This window comes from Centruroides vittatus, unplaced genomic scaffold (assembly GCF_030686945.1).
Source record: "Centruroides vittatus isolate TY-2023 unplaced genomic scaffold, ASM3068694v2 contig_134, whole genome shotgun sequence".
Lineage (NCBI taxonomy): Eukaryota > Metazoa > Arthropoda > Arachnida > Scorpiones > Buthidae > Centruroides > Centruroides vittatus.
In genome coordinates this window covers 928,334-941,724 of record NW_027120852.1, presented here as the reverse complement: position 1 = coordinate 941,724, position 13,391 = coordinate 928,334, and the positions used below count along the sequence as shown (strand labels likewise).

The 13,391-nt window shown below is 28.0% G+C and overlaps 1 protein-coding gene across 1 annotated transcript in view; it reads right to left on the bottom strand.

The window, feature by feature from the left end:
* LOC136990773 (protein AF-9-like) overlaps positions 1 to 13,391 on the bottom strand; it is a 74,078-nt gene that overhangs the window by 39,652 nt on the left and 21,035 nt on the right. The window contains 1 exon segment of the mRNA XM_067289209.1: positions 11,895 to 12,118. Within this exon segment, the coding sequence (XP_067145310.1) occupies positions 11,895 to 12,118 (224 nt within the window).

Sequence of the window (13,391 nt, the reverse complement as noted above, 5' to 3'; positions counted from 1 at the left end):
ATGCCAGTAATTTTTGCCGGACAATGTGTGCATTTATGTTCATTTGATATTTTACTTGTGATTAAACGAAATAAAATTAGAATTGTATTAATAAGTCTAATTTTATTTATTTTGATCTTGAAAATCACACTTTGTCCTATATGCAAGGTCATCTTGTATGTGAGTAAATATAGTATGTATGAACTTATATTGAAGTTAGAACTGACTTACTTTTACTAATTCCAACTCCGTGCAAAATTGCCTTCCGCTCGTATTTCACACTTCTGACTACAATATTGTATAAGTATAGAAAAATTTATTGCTGCAGTTAAATAGTTCCAAAATTAAATCTATTCATTTATAGCACAATAAAATGATCCTTAGAAATTACTTTCAAGCAGGTTTTGGATCAAAATATCTAACAAGCTGTCAAAATCAATGGCTAAAATTAAATGTATTTTGTAAATAACCTTCTAAGTTTGATGCAATGAGAATTATTTTTCTGAAAAATCAAGATAGCTCAAAACAGTTCCCATAAATGTAGATCAGTGGATATCCAGAATTAACTGCTTGGCATCAATATTTTGGCAGACAGTCCTTTCCAAAATTTCATATTTAAGAATATTATAATTAACAAGAAAAGCACTATAGATATTATTTACAATCCATATTATTACCATAGTTTCCACAAAGTTTGTAACATGTGCAACAGATAACCAATAGACTTCTTCTGAAAGATTTATAATGGGTGTATTTGGTGAACAGAAAGCATGTAGCTCCATAAGATTGGCTAGACGTGTTCGGTTCCTTGGCCGACAGATGTCAAAGTAGTGATTTGGAACCAAGGCCTAATGAACACTTGTACAGAAATATTTGTGTGTTTGTAATTCTCTCTTGTTCTTCCATCCTTACAGTTATACCTAAAGATTGTTTTTGAATTTTAAATTTATGTTTTCATCCATTTTTAAACACAACAGAACATAAAAACGTGCCTTACTAAAGCATTTTAATGTGGCAAAATAAGTATCCGTCAAAAACGATGGCAGACTGCTTTGAGAAAGTGACGGCTTGTAAGACTAATTTAGTTCGGCCAGTCACTTTACTCTGGAGCATTGCAGGTTTGCTGAATGCACCCATTGTTTTATATACAGACACAGTTGCAACAACATCCTATTAATCCTATTGTCATGCACTACTGACAATGTAATAAATTTTTATACTAAGAGGATTAAACAAAACCACTATTCAATAAATATACTGTATAAACATGTAGTAAATTTATTTTGTTGCTCAATTATGTATTAATGCAAAACACAACTTAATTATAATTAAATTTTATTTAATTAATTTGCTTAATAAATATCATCATGGCTAATTGGCAGTTTTCAAATATCATACAAGCAAGCAAAAAAACAGGCCAAAAGCATTTTTAATACAGTAAATTCATTGCTGAAAAATAAAAGTGTTTTTAGTATCTCAAACAAACAAAATATAAAATAACAAAATGGCATAAGCAAACAATGAATAAAATACAAGTAAAATAAAGAATTAAAAATTCAAGTCAAGATTAAATTTAACTGAAATCTTCAACTGATTTTCAGTAAAGATCTTACTACTCTTGACAGCAGGATTGTTACATTTGACAATGTAAAAAATATTGTAGGACACAGTCTCCTACTTGAAAATAATTGACAACAGTACAGCAGTAGTTTTTATTCAATTTACACAATTAGTATTTTAGTACTATTTTAATAGTACTGGGCAACAAAATGAAAGGAATTTGTGATGATGCAAGTCGAACTTGGGCATAGCCACGAGTCAGCCCCACTTATTACTGTCCTACATATTGAGAAACACTTAAAATCCCAAACATTTAATTACTATAGACTTAGTAGATAACATCTGAAATTCTAAACAAACAAAGTTCATAACAATCCTTTATTTTTATGGTCAAAATTTGTATTGCATAAACAGTGCTGTAAGATGACACAAACACCATAAACATTTTGTGTAATTTGCTTCAGAATTCACCCAAATGTCTTTCTCACAATAACATCTTTTTTATTTATTTATCCACAGAACCAAAGTTTGTCACTTAGTAAAATGTTTGTAACATAAAGTACACCATTTGTAGGCATTGAAGATTAGAAGTATTTTCTCATAAACCATCCCCTTAATTTTCTATAATTTTTCTTTGTGTAAATTTCCACTAAGAACTGCAAATCTAAACACAAATGTTAGACACGTTTGTGTTTAGATTGGCAACATAACTGAATTTTGTCTACTTTTTCCTCGACTTTCTTGGGAACTTATCTTTTTATTTATATACTTTCATACAAACCTGTTCTAAAGTATTTTATAGAAAAATTCATGAAAGCCTGCAAATTTCTTTCAAATGGCCATAAGAGTTTATTTCAGAAAACGAATCTAATGTCACCGTATACAGACTGATATGCAACTGAAAATGCCACAACACATTTAACTTTGTGTTTGGCTACTTTTTTGGAAATATAAAATTATTATAACAATTTAATTATTAAGAACATGCAATCAAAATAACAATGTGTGACTAACTAAAATTGGTCACAGTGTCATTACTGTTTAATGGATGTCTCAAACTACATTGGCCGTATCCGGTGATATCGCTTCCAACAAAGTATAATGATGTGTGAATATTTTGAAAACATTTACTTAAAAAGACCTTAAAAATATTCCCTCTTTAATAAAATCTTATTAATATTTTTAATAATAAATTTATTAAAATGAAGTAGATGGGAATATTTCCCATCTACTTTCAATGTTTTTTTAAAGTATAATTTTTCCCTTGAAATATACCACTTTAAACTCTTTTGTTACAGACTGCTCTTCTAAGAATTACTTCTTTCATTCATGAATTGCTTATTGTCCTGATGTTACAATATGAAACCATAAGCACTAAGTTTTGGCTCTATGGAGGACATATTACACACTATTGATATAGTCTGAGTAATCACTACGACTACAACTATGTCAATAGTTTGTGATAAGTCCTCCTTAGAGCCAAAACTTAGTGCTTACAGTTTCATATATCTTTCGTCGTTTAAGAGAGATTTATGTAACCTTTGCAAATATTTCCATAAAATACAATGAAATGAGTCTATACAAAGATACATAAATAAAACAAAATTTATCTTATTAAGAAAGGATCAAAAGAAAACAATGACAGGGCCTTGCAGCCAATTGGAGCTTTCATTTTTGTGGAACTCGAGAACCATATAGTCTTTAAAAAATTCTTAATTCCAGTTCCATTTTCTTTTTTAGGGGCTTAGGTGTTAATTTCTTTCACTATTTCTTAGAAAGTTCTTAGCTTTACACTTTGCAAATATTTAAAAATACTCGTAAACGTAACCAAAAGTTCTCTAATAACTTATATTTCTGACTACTACTAAGGATACACTCCTGGCATATCCTGGTTATTTTTCAGAACTAAACAAAATTAATTTATATTAACTGTAATTGATAATACTATAATAAGGACAATAATTGGTATCTTTTAAATAACAACTAAATTGTTTCAATGTTAATTTTGTTTAAAATGAAAACTCCAAAAACTGGATATAATTACCAAAAATAATATCAATAAATCTTAAATCCAACAAAAAATGTGTGTTTACTGGATTTAAGGTTTATTGATATTAAGTTTTGTTAATATGTTAAGTACCATTATAACCTTTCTAATATAAACTGGCAACTGTAAAAACAGACTGAACCACTTTCCAGTCACGTGCAGGTGTAATGATGGTAAATAACCAGTGAATAGTAGTTATTGGTTAATTATTTATTGGTATATCGTTTTCTTTTCTATGATTTATTCTTTAATTATATTGCATAATATATATACATGAGAATAATGCTAAAATTACATATTATTATATATGATCAAAGATCTATTTCTATTATTTATATAAAATAATAAAAACTGATTATAAATAAATTAACAAAGTAAAATGGTTTGAATAAATTACTGCTATCTCAAACAACTGCACTTAAAAACAAAATCAGGATTCATGGAGTCAGAGCCACAATCAAGGGCTCCTGCTTCAAAATCCTGATTTGTGTCAGTAACAGAAACAATTATTAAATGTAAACAGTCACCAACTATCATGTGTAGTAATGTTTAACAGAACCACATGTCATTTTGGAACCTGTTCAACAGAGCTGCATCAAAATGAATTGCCACCCTTATGCAGAATAACCGAAGTTGTGTATTAATAACTTTTTATTAGATTTTATTAATTCTATTTTTACACACTATACATACAAACCTACATAGTTTATAAATATTGTATAAATAAGCTTTTGCAATCTTTTCATCTCAACTGAAATAACCCAGTTGTTCCATATTTTCTGAAGATAACCTGAGCATCATTAGGTACATTAGCTAGTATAATATGTTTCTGAAACTACTACTTGTCTGATTGTTTATTATTATATGTTATATTGCTTTACGACAGCATTTTAATATCAGACTTATTACACCAACATAAGGAGACAGATAAATGAAAAGAAATTATACATATAGGAAAGAAAACAGAAATTTTACTTTGTTATGGAATGCATTTCAAAGCAAGTCCCTTATCAGTTATTATATCATTGTCAGAATAAATCACTGACAATTAGACATCTTTAAGTAATAATTAACATTATAGCTTATTATAAAAGAACATTTTTTAATACAAAAAAAAAAAAACAGAAAACCGAACTTGTTCTCTATAAAATCTCATGCATATAAAGTTGACAATACATTATTTATCACCTCTAAAAGCCATATACATTGATAAATTCTTTAATTCAGCTACTCACTGAACACAAACTGCCAAAAATTTTAACAAACTTGTTACTGTTTTTGCCATACCCTCTTCTTAAATTGTGCTTTTTCAACTACTACTCTAATGGTTAAATATGCACATCACGAATTGCGTAATTGCAATCTATTATCATCATTACTTTTTCCATTATTCTTGATTTTAATTATTTCCAAATGTTCATACAGTCTTCTCTTAATAAAAAAATAGAAGGAAAAAAAAAATAAATAAATTTAAGAGAAAATCGTATGAACATTTGGAAATAATTAAAACTCAAGAATAATGAAAAAAGTAATGATGATAAGAGATTGCAATTACGCATTTTGTGGTACACATATTTAGCTAATAGAGAGAGTAGTTAGAAAAGTACAATTTAAGAAGAGGATGTGGCAAAAAGGTTAACAGTTATGTGTAAATTTTTGGCAGTTTGTCTGCAGTCATTAGATGTATTGAAGAATTTATCAATATATATGGCTTTTAGAGATGTGATAAATAACGTATTGCTGACTTTATATGCATGAGATTTTACAAAGAACATTAGATTGGTTTTGTGTTTTCTTTGTATTAAAAAATGTTCTTTTATAGTAAGTTATAGTATAAGTTATTACTTAAAGATGTCTAATTGTCAGTGATTCATCCTATATAATGGGTGATGTGAGATTTGTTCTGAAATGCATCCAATAATGAAGTATATGCACACGAAAGAAAGTTTAATAAGTCTGATATTAAAAGGCTATCTTAAAGCCATAATACATATAATAATGTAATGTGTTATGCCAATAAATGTAATATCAGCGATTATTCCTGACTTATGATTTTTAAGAATATTGCTGAAATTTCAATTTACATCTAAGATGTGATCACCCAACGATGGTGAATGACTACACTAGCCAATTTCAATGTAGCTTGTTTAAAATAAAAATATTTATTATGGTTGTGCATAGAAGAATGTTTATTATGAAACAGTCAAGCAAACTTAAATATTTAAGTAAAATCAATGACAACTTATCCTATAAACAAGCTAAGTGTTTACTCAAGACTTTCAAACTAAAGGGCAAATAGAAATAACTATATATTAAATTTAATATTATAATTATATTTAGATTTAATATTTAAAAATGGAACATTCAAGGAGCTCCAAAATTCATTGTTAGGAAAATCTTCACTGTGACAGTAGCATCCAGTCAGTGAATTGAGTTTCTTGTACAACATTTTGTAACCAAAGAACTATTGCAGATAAGCTTACTTTATCACAACTGCCAGAAAAATTATGATCAAGGATAGCTCAAAAAATAAATGCACTTAACTGCTGAACTGATTAATCATTGGATATTGCTTTTAAAATATATCACATATGAAGAAATTAAAAATATTTTTCAGTGTCATCATTGAATGTGACCTATGTAATCTTTAAAATCACAATTGCCACTTCAATTTGTGAGTAGTAGTACAGTAGAGCATCGTTCATCCAAAAGCCGATCAACCGAAAGCTTTCCAGTCGGACTGTGACGTGCCGAATCAAACGTTTTTGATTCTAGATTAACTTCTAAAGTATAAATTTTTTTTGTTTTTATATTTTTCAATATATTTATTTTGTTTGTACAAAATAAAGAAATAATTTTTAACGATACAATAGCCACGATTATTATTTTAAAAAGTTTACGTTAGGCTTAACATCGACGAAAATTCGACACGAAGCGACACGCAATGGAGAAAAATTTCAACATCGGACAGGTTAATATATTTTTTGTACCTAATTGGTTATCCGAACAACCCCAGTCCCCAACTCATTCGGATAAACAACACTCTGCTGTAATAGTGATTGTTAAATGATTCTGATTATACAGATTATTACTTTTTATATTTTAATAAAAGTACATATATTTATTCTAAATTAGAATTTTAATTAAACTTTTATGATTTCATCAATTTCTTTGGATTATAATGTTTTGTAAACTATTAGAACTTCTCTATAGAATTCCAGGAATTAAAAGTTGAAAAATTGATCTAGAGCACTGTTTCTCAACAAAAATTTTTTGTTCCAAGGGATGAAAATTTCTTGGGGTCAAAAATTAATTTTAAGTACAAAATAGCAGAGTGAGAATCACTTTAGCTGGGAATGCAATTAACACCACCAGATAAAAGGAAATGAACATATAACAAATATAAAGTATTAAGTTAAGCTTTCCATTCCTAATAATATTTAATACACTTTTAGTCAACAAACAGACTATTATTATTATTCTGGACTTATAAAACATTCAATAATGAGAGCAAATAAATTAACTCAGAGAAACAGCTTTATTTTCCAATAAGCATTTTGTATCTCCTTGACTCTTCTTCAGCTGGCATTTATATAAAAATACATTGAAGCGACCTGTACTGAATACAATCATAATTATTTTTCAGAATAATAATAAGAACAGCCCATTTGTAGACTAAAAAGTGTATTAAATATAAAGTATCTTACCCTTTTAAATTTACTAACTAATATAAAATCCTTTAGGAGACAAATTTCTAAAGTAAGGCTGAGAAACATGAATCTTAAAGATGCTCGCAGGATTTTGAAAACTAAATAAATTTCATACTCTGTTCAATTATTAGGAAATTCTATATAAATTGCTGTCAGTGTCTAAAATGTATAAGAAAAAAGCATATGACATATGACTTATGAATTATTCATAAATTTTTACACACATTATTTGAAAATTTGGGTAATTGATTTTTTACAACTGTCAAGTCTAATTTTCATTTCTGTTTTGGAAAAATATATATTAATTAATAATTCCTATTGTTTAACAATAGAAAAAGCATTGTAATAAAATTATTGGAAGCATTCAAGCTTCATGTCCTGCTTTCCTCCAAATGCATGGTAGTCAGCACAAAAATCCTACTTTGGGGCATGACATAATGAATGACCCTCATGAAAGTAGGAGGCTTTTGATGACCTCAATTCACTGACTGAATGCTACTAAAATATGGTAAAGCAAGTACAAGATGCATTGACAGCAGATTACACAAACTGTTGCAAAATGGAATTGCTCTCATATGAGTACATTTTAACTACAAATCAACCAACAGTCCAATACAATAATCCAATATAACTTGAGAGAGGCCTCTAAAACTGCCATTTGGCAGCTTCCTTGGTCTCCTTGGAACAAATGCACTAAATGGATCTCTCATGTTAATACTATACTACATGGGACAAGCAAGAAAACTTCAACTTATTGTTGCAACATTGAAGACAATGCTTCTAGTGAAATGTAACTATTATGCTTCCAGTACTGGGAACACATGCAAGAAACTATAAAAAGAACTCATACAGCACTCTGATCTTGAGCAAAAAATTCACTCATCAGTGAAATATTGTGCAACAAATGTGTTCCAGAAGAAGATGAAGTGCCATGCACACCATTTTTTGCACATTGAGGTGAATAAAGAAACCATTTAAATTTACAGTTGTCACAATTCAGATTTTGTAGTATCCAGTATATTCCAAAATGTATCCTGCTCTGCTATCCACTACAGTTAAATATTAACATAAACTTGCAAGTAACAGGATTACTGGGCCAATAGGGGTATAAAATCAAATGTCTTAATAAATTTTCAAGTAGATGCTGAAGAGATGGAAAAAATTAGTTATTCTCTTATTTCCCAGGTATGTTTTATGTAACCAACTTACTCTTTTTGACCTATGGTCTAGTAAATTGTAGGGTGAAAAACAAAGCAGTGTAAGGACATTAAAGGGTGTAGGTGGAATCAGATATACAATAACTGAAATTAATTATATAAAAACAAAAATCTATAAACACTGAGTCAATAAAATATAAATTAAAAGAATAAAATAATTATAATCATTGTAGTCTTCTAATTCCCCAAGTATTAATACATTTCAATAAAATATATTTCTCATTTTCATTTTGGTGATTGGCTATTCTATCCAATTTTCACTAGATTTGTCACAACAGTTGACACAGAAGACAATTCTTACTTCATATAATATTAAACTGATAATTTATTGAAAGGTAATCAAATGTCAAATAAACAATAGTAAAATCAACTGAAGAGGTATTAAAAGTCTGAAATGCTTTTCGATTTAAATAAAGGATATTATATGAAATAAGAATTGTTTTTCTGTGTTCACTGTGACAAATCTAGTGAAAATTGGATAGAATAGCCAATAACCAAAATGATAATAAATTCTACTCGATATGAAACAAACAATAATGAAACATATTTCTATTCATCAATTAATCAATAAGTGACTGACTAATACAAAACACCTGCACAAGTTATATGACACTACATCCATTCTGGTGGCCTGCCAGCAAAGGGATCAATCAGTATGGATGAGAGAAGAAACAATATCTGGATTCACACTCTACAATAAATTGCAGTGGTCTCTACTAGATCTGGATTTGATTTGAACCTAATCTCAACAACAGAAGGTCTTAATGTGAGCCATCTGGCTGTAATAGCAAACTATTTTTTAATTTTATATATTCCAAGTTAAGAAACATTCAACAAAAAATTGATAAAATAAGTTCCTGAAATCACTTATAGAACAAAATCCATTGGTATTTATTTGTAAGATAAACATTTAGGTTGTATATAGAAACAGTTTTGAAATTATATTAAGGAAACATTTTAGTAAAAAAATTATAAATTAAATTCTATTATACAGATTTTGACATTTCATTACTTTTCCAATAGTTCATAATAATAATCATAGAGAATTCAGTTTCAGCCATGCCCTTCCAAACTTTGAAGCTGTTTTAGTTTAATAACTAAGTTAACATGTACTGTACAAAAAAGATGAATCAATTTTATTTTTGTTCTATTAAAAATTTAAACTTAATATATATTAATTTAAATAAGAAAAAAGTGTTTTTGTATAATAACTATAAAAATAAATGAACTATTATATAGAAATAAAAAAATATATACATTAAACAGTAGTAATTGGAAAAATATATTTCTTATCTGTTGTATTTTACAATGATATAAATTGTGTAATGTAGATTCCAGTGTAAAGTATATTTTATATTGTCTTGATAAATTCTTTACTAGTAAAGAAGCATTTCCTATATTTTTCTTTTTTTAATGTTGACTATCTCATACTACATTATAGTGTTTAATACGTAAAAATTATTTGAGTACAAAATATGCAAAAATTAGCAAAATTAAACATTCTGATATTTTCAAGCTTAATCATTCCCTTCAGAAAGACAGAGTTTTGTTGCTACAAAATCTTGAAAATGAAAACAAAAATCTCTAAGGTAATAATTAGGATTTCTTGTTTCCCGGTCTTTTGCTTGTCCCAGGATTCCGGGATAAAAGTGAACTGTTTCCCGGAATAGAATTAATTATTTTTAAGATATACAAAATAGCTTGAAATCAAATGATATAATTATTTTTCATTTTTTAAAGTAATCTAATACGTTCTACAACCTCCAAAATCACATTAATAATGCTGCGTAAGATATATATTAAAAATTATCTTTGAATTATGTAGAAATGTTCACTAATAGAAAAAAATGTATTAAAGTTTGCTGGAAACTGCCTACAACAACAACAACAACAACAAAAAAAAAGGACTTTGAATTGAGTTGAAAATTTAAAGAAAAAATGAATTTAGATCAAACTTCTAACTTAGAAGGTAATTTTCGTTTTTTAAATAAAACATTATAATAATTTACAATAATATTTTGTATTATAAGATTTTAAAGAGCAAAGATGGTCGATACTTCCGATCACTCGATCTAATTCTTATTTTAGTAACGAAAAGTCTCGCTACCGAGAATGCCCTTTCCGATTCAATTGATGTGATTGGAATCGTGTTTAATGCATTTAAGAGAAAATAGATGTTTTATGTGTTTTTTCACCCGTAGCCTGGAAGATTTCTAGTTTGTCTTCGAGAGTGTAGTACTTTTTTGCTCTCTAGTATTCTTGATTTGTCTACCTTGGCTGCTTTAACAGCGGTATTAAGCTTGTAGCCCGATAATTTGACAGTTCGTTTGTCTTTAATAATCAGGTTTATGAAGAAAAACTTCATACTCGTTTGCATCCTTGTCAATTTGCACAATCTGGCATAATGCAGTTATTCAAGTTACTGGGCATGGTTAAAAATTAAGACAGCATAAGCACAATTATTCCAGATATTACAGGTTCTGACAAGTAAAGAATTTTCAGAGTCCTGTCACAAATAAGCTACGCATTGATTATTGACCATTTGTAACATGCCATAACAAGGAAAAAATTTAAAAAACTAATAAGTAGGTTTAAAATTAATAAATACAAATTTATTCTGACAGTTTATGAGTTAATTATGCTTTCTATTTGCAAAATTTCCTGAACTTTAACACAAAATAAGAAAAAAAGTGAATTTTTAAGAAATTTGCGAGATTTTCCAGGATAAGAACAATTTCCCGGGATCCCGTTTGAAAAACCCTAGTAACAATGTTACAGAAACATTAGAGAGAAACATAAGATTCCAAATCTTAAAAATTAGATGGAAATGAATAACTTAAGAAAAATAAACATTTTTATGACTGAAATCAAGGAGCAAACATTTAGCTTTCTAGTATCACATAGTCTACAAAATGCTAGAAGACCTAATGTGTTTGCTTTTCAATTTGTCAAAAAAATTCTTATATGGAATATAAGAATTTTTATTCTGTAATTACTAATTGCCTTTTACTGTTTCTCTAACGTAACGTTGAATCACTATTACCTTAGCGACTTTTTTTTGTTTTTTGTTTTGTTTTCATTCTTATGTTTCCTAGCTACAAAACTATTCTTGTGTGTTCCTGAAGATAAACGGTTACACTTGAAAGTATCAGAATGTTTAATTTTGCTATTTTTGTGTATTTTGTACTCCATTAAACCATTTTTCACTCATCAATGATTGTTTAGAGTGAAGTTCGAGTACGTTAATGTTTTTAATCTACGAAAGAAAAATCATGTGGTGATTTACCACTACACAATTTGGCTCAGTTTTTTTACTTGCATAATGTATTTTTTTTACATCAAATAATTATTCTAATATTAATGACAAGAAAAGCTACTTACTCCTCCGGCTTTAAGTAATTTCTTGCGAAAATCATCGACGGGATTTTGAAAGGTAAGTTTTTCTTGACGTATGTGATTCACGGGCGGTCCTTCGAGTCTTAAATAAAGATCGTATTCAAAATTTACTTTTTTGGGTTCTTCTTTGTTTTTAAAATACACTTCGATTGGCATAGTGAAACCTGCATATCCCGATTCAGACACTTGATATGGTGGCTCTTTAACAACTGAAAAATTTCATATAACCAATTTAATGAAGTAAAGCATAATCACTAATAAATTAATAAAGCACCAAATATAAAGTTTTGATTTTTTTAACTCCTTGGGCCTTTTTCTGCAACACCTAATGGGGGAAAAAATCCTCTAAGAATTTTAATTTTTATATTAATTAATTATTTCCACTTAAATACGAATCTAACATTAAAAAGTTAAAAATAATTGTTAAAAAATGATTTTATTTGATAAATATAGCTGCAGGAAGTGTTATTTCATTTAACAAGGCATGAAATTTCACACCCGCAGTCTAAAGCTGGAGGGGAGCTAACTTACCGCATCTGTTCAAATATAACATAATATTTATGGTTTTTATGCTATTAAAATAAGAGGGGACCGAAATAAACGTATGAGAAAAAAACTTTTCTGAATAAAAAATGAAAAAACCTGCCGATGTCATAGAAAACAACCAATAGAGTTTTTAAAAATTTTACAGGAGTCAATTATGTTCCAATTTGATTGAAATTTTCATATACCACACAAAAAAAAATCTCACAGAAAAAGACCCCACAAAAACAGGTTTGACTGTATTTGTTAATATAATTATTAATTTTTACTTAAGTGCATAAAACTGAAATGGTATTGTGTGATTTTGTATCAATTCACATTACCATATCAGAAACTAAAATGGCCTTTAAAGTAGAAAAGATTTATATATTATTGTAAGCAAGCAAACCATGAAATTTTCTACAAAATAATAAAGACAGAAATACATAATTCTTAATAATAAACAAACATTAAATTTTAGAATTAATAAATTATGTCTGATTACATAAATAACTGACTGATAAATTAAGTCAATTAATATTCTTAATTGACTTAATTTGATTCACGGGCGGTTCTTCGAGTCTTAAATAAAGATCATATTCAAAATTTTCTTTTTTGGATTCTTTGTTTTTAAAATACACTTTGATTGGCATAATGAAACCTGAATATCCCGATTCAGACACTTGATATGGTGGCTCTTTGACAACTGAAAAATTTCATGTTCAATGCCACAACAAGAATTTCTGAATACTGAAGACTTTTGTTGATTGCACATAATCAAAAAATATTCATTTTGAAAGAATTCCAATTGCATAAAAAATGTCTTAAATTTTTTAAAACAAATTTTTGAGGGTCCATAAAATTAACAACAAAAACACATACACCAGTCATACTATGGTTGCATCTATTGTCAAAAAAAAAAAAAAATTGTATTGATCTGTTTAAATAAAGTATTTTATA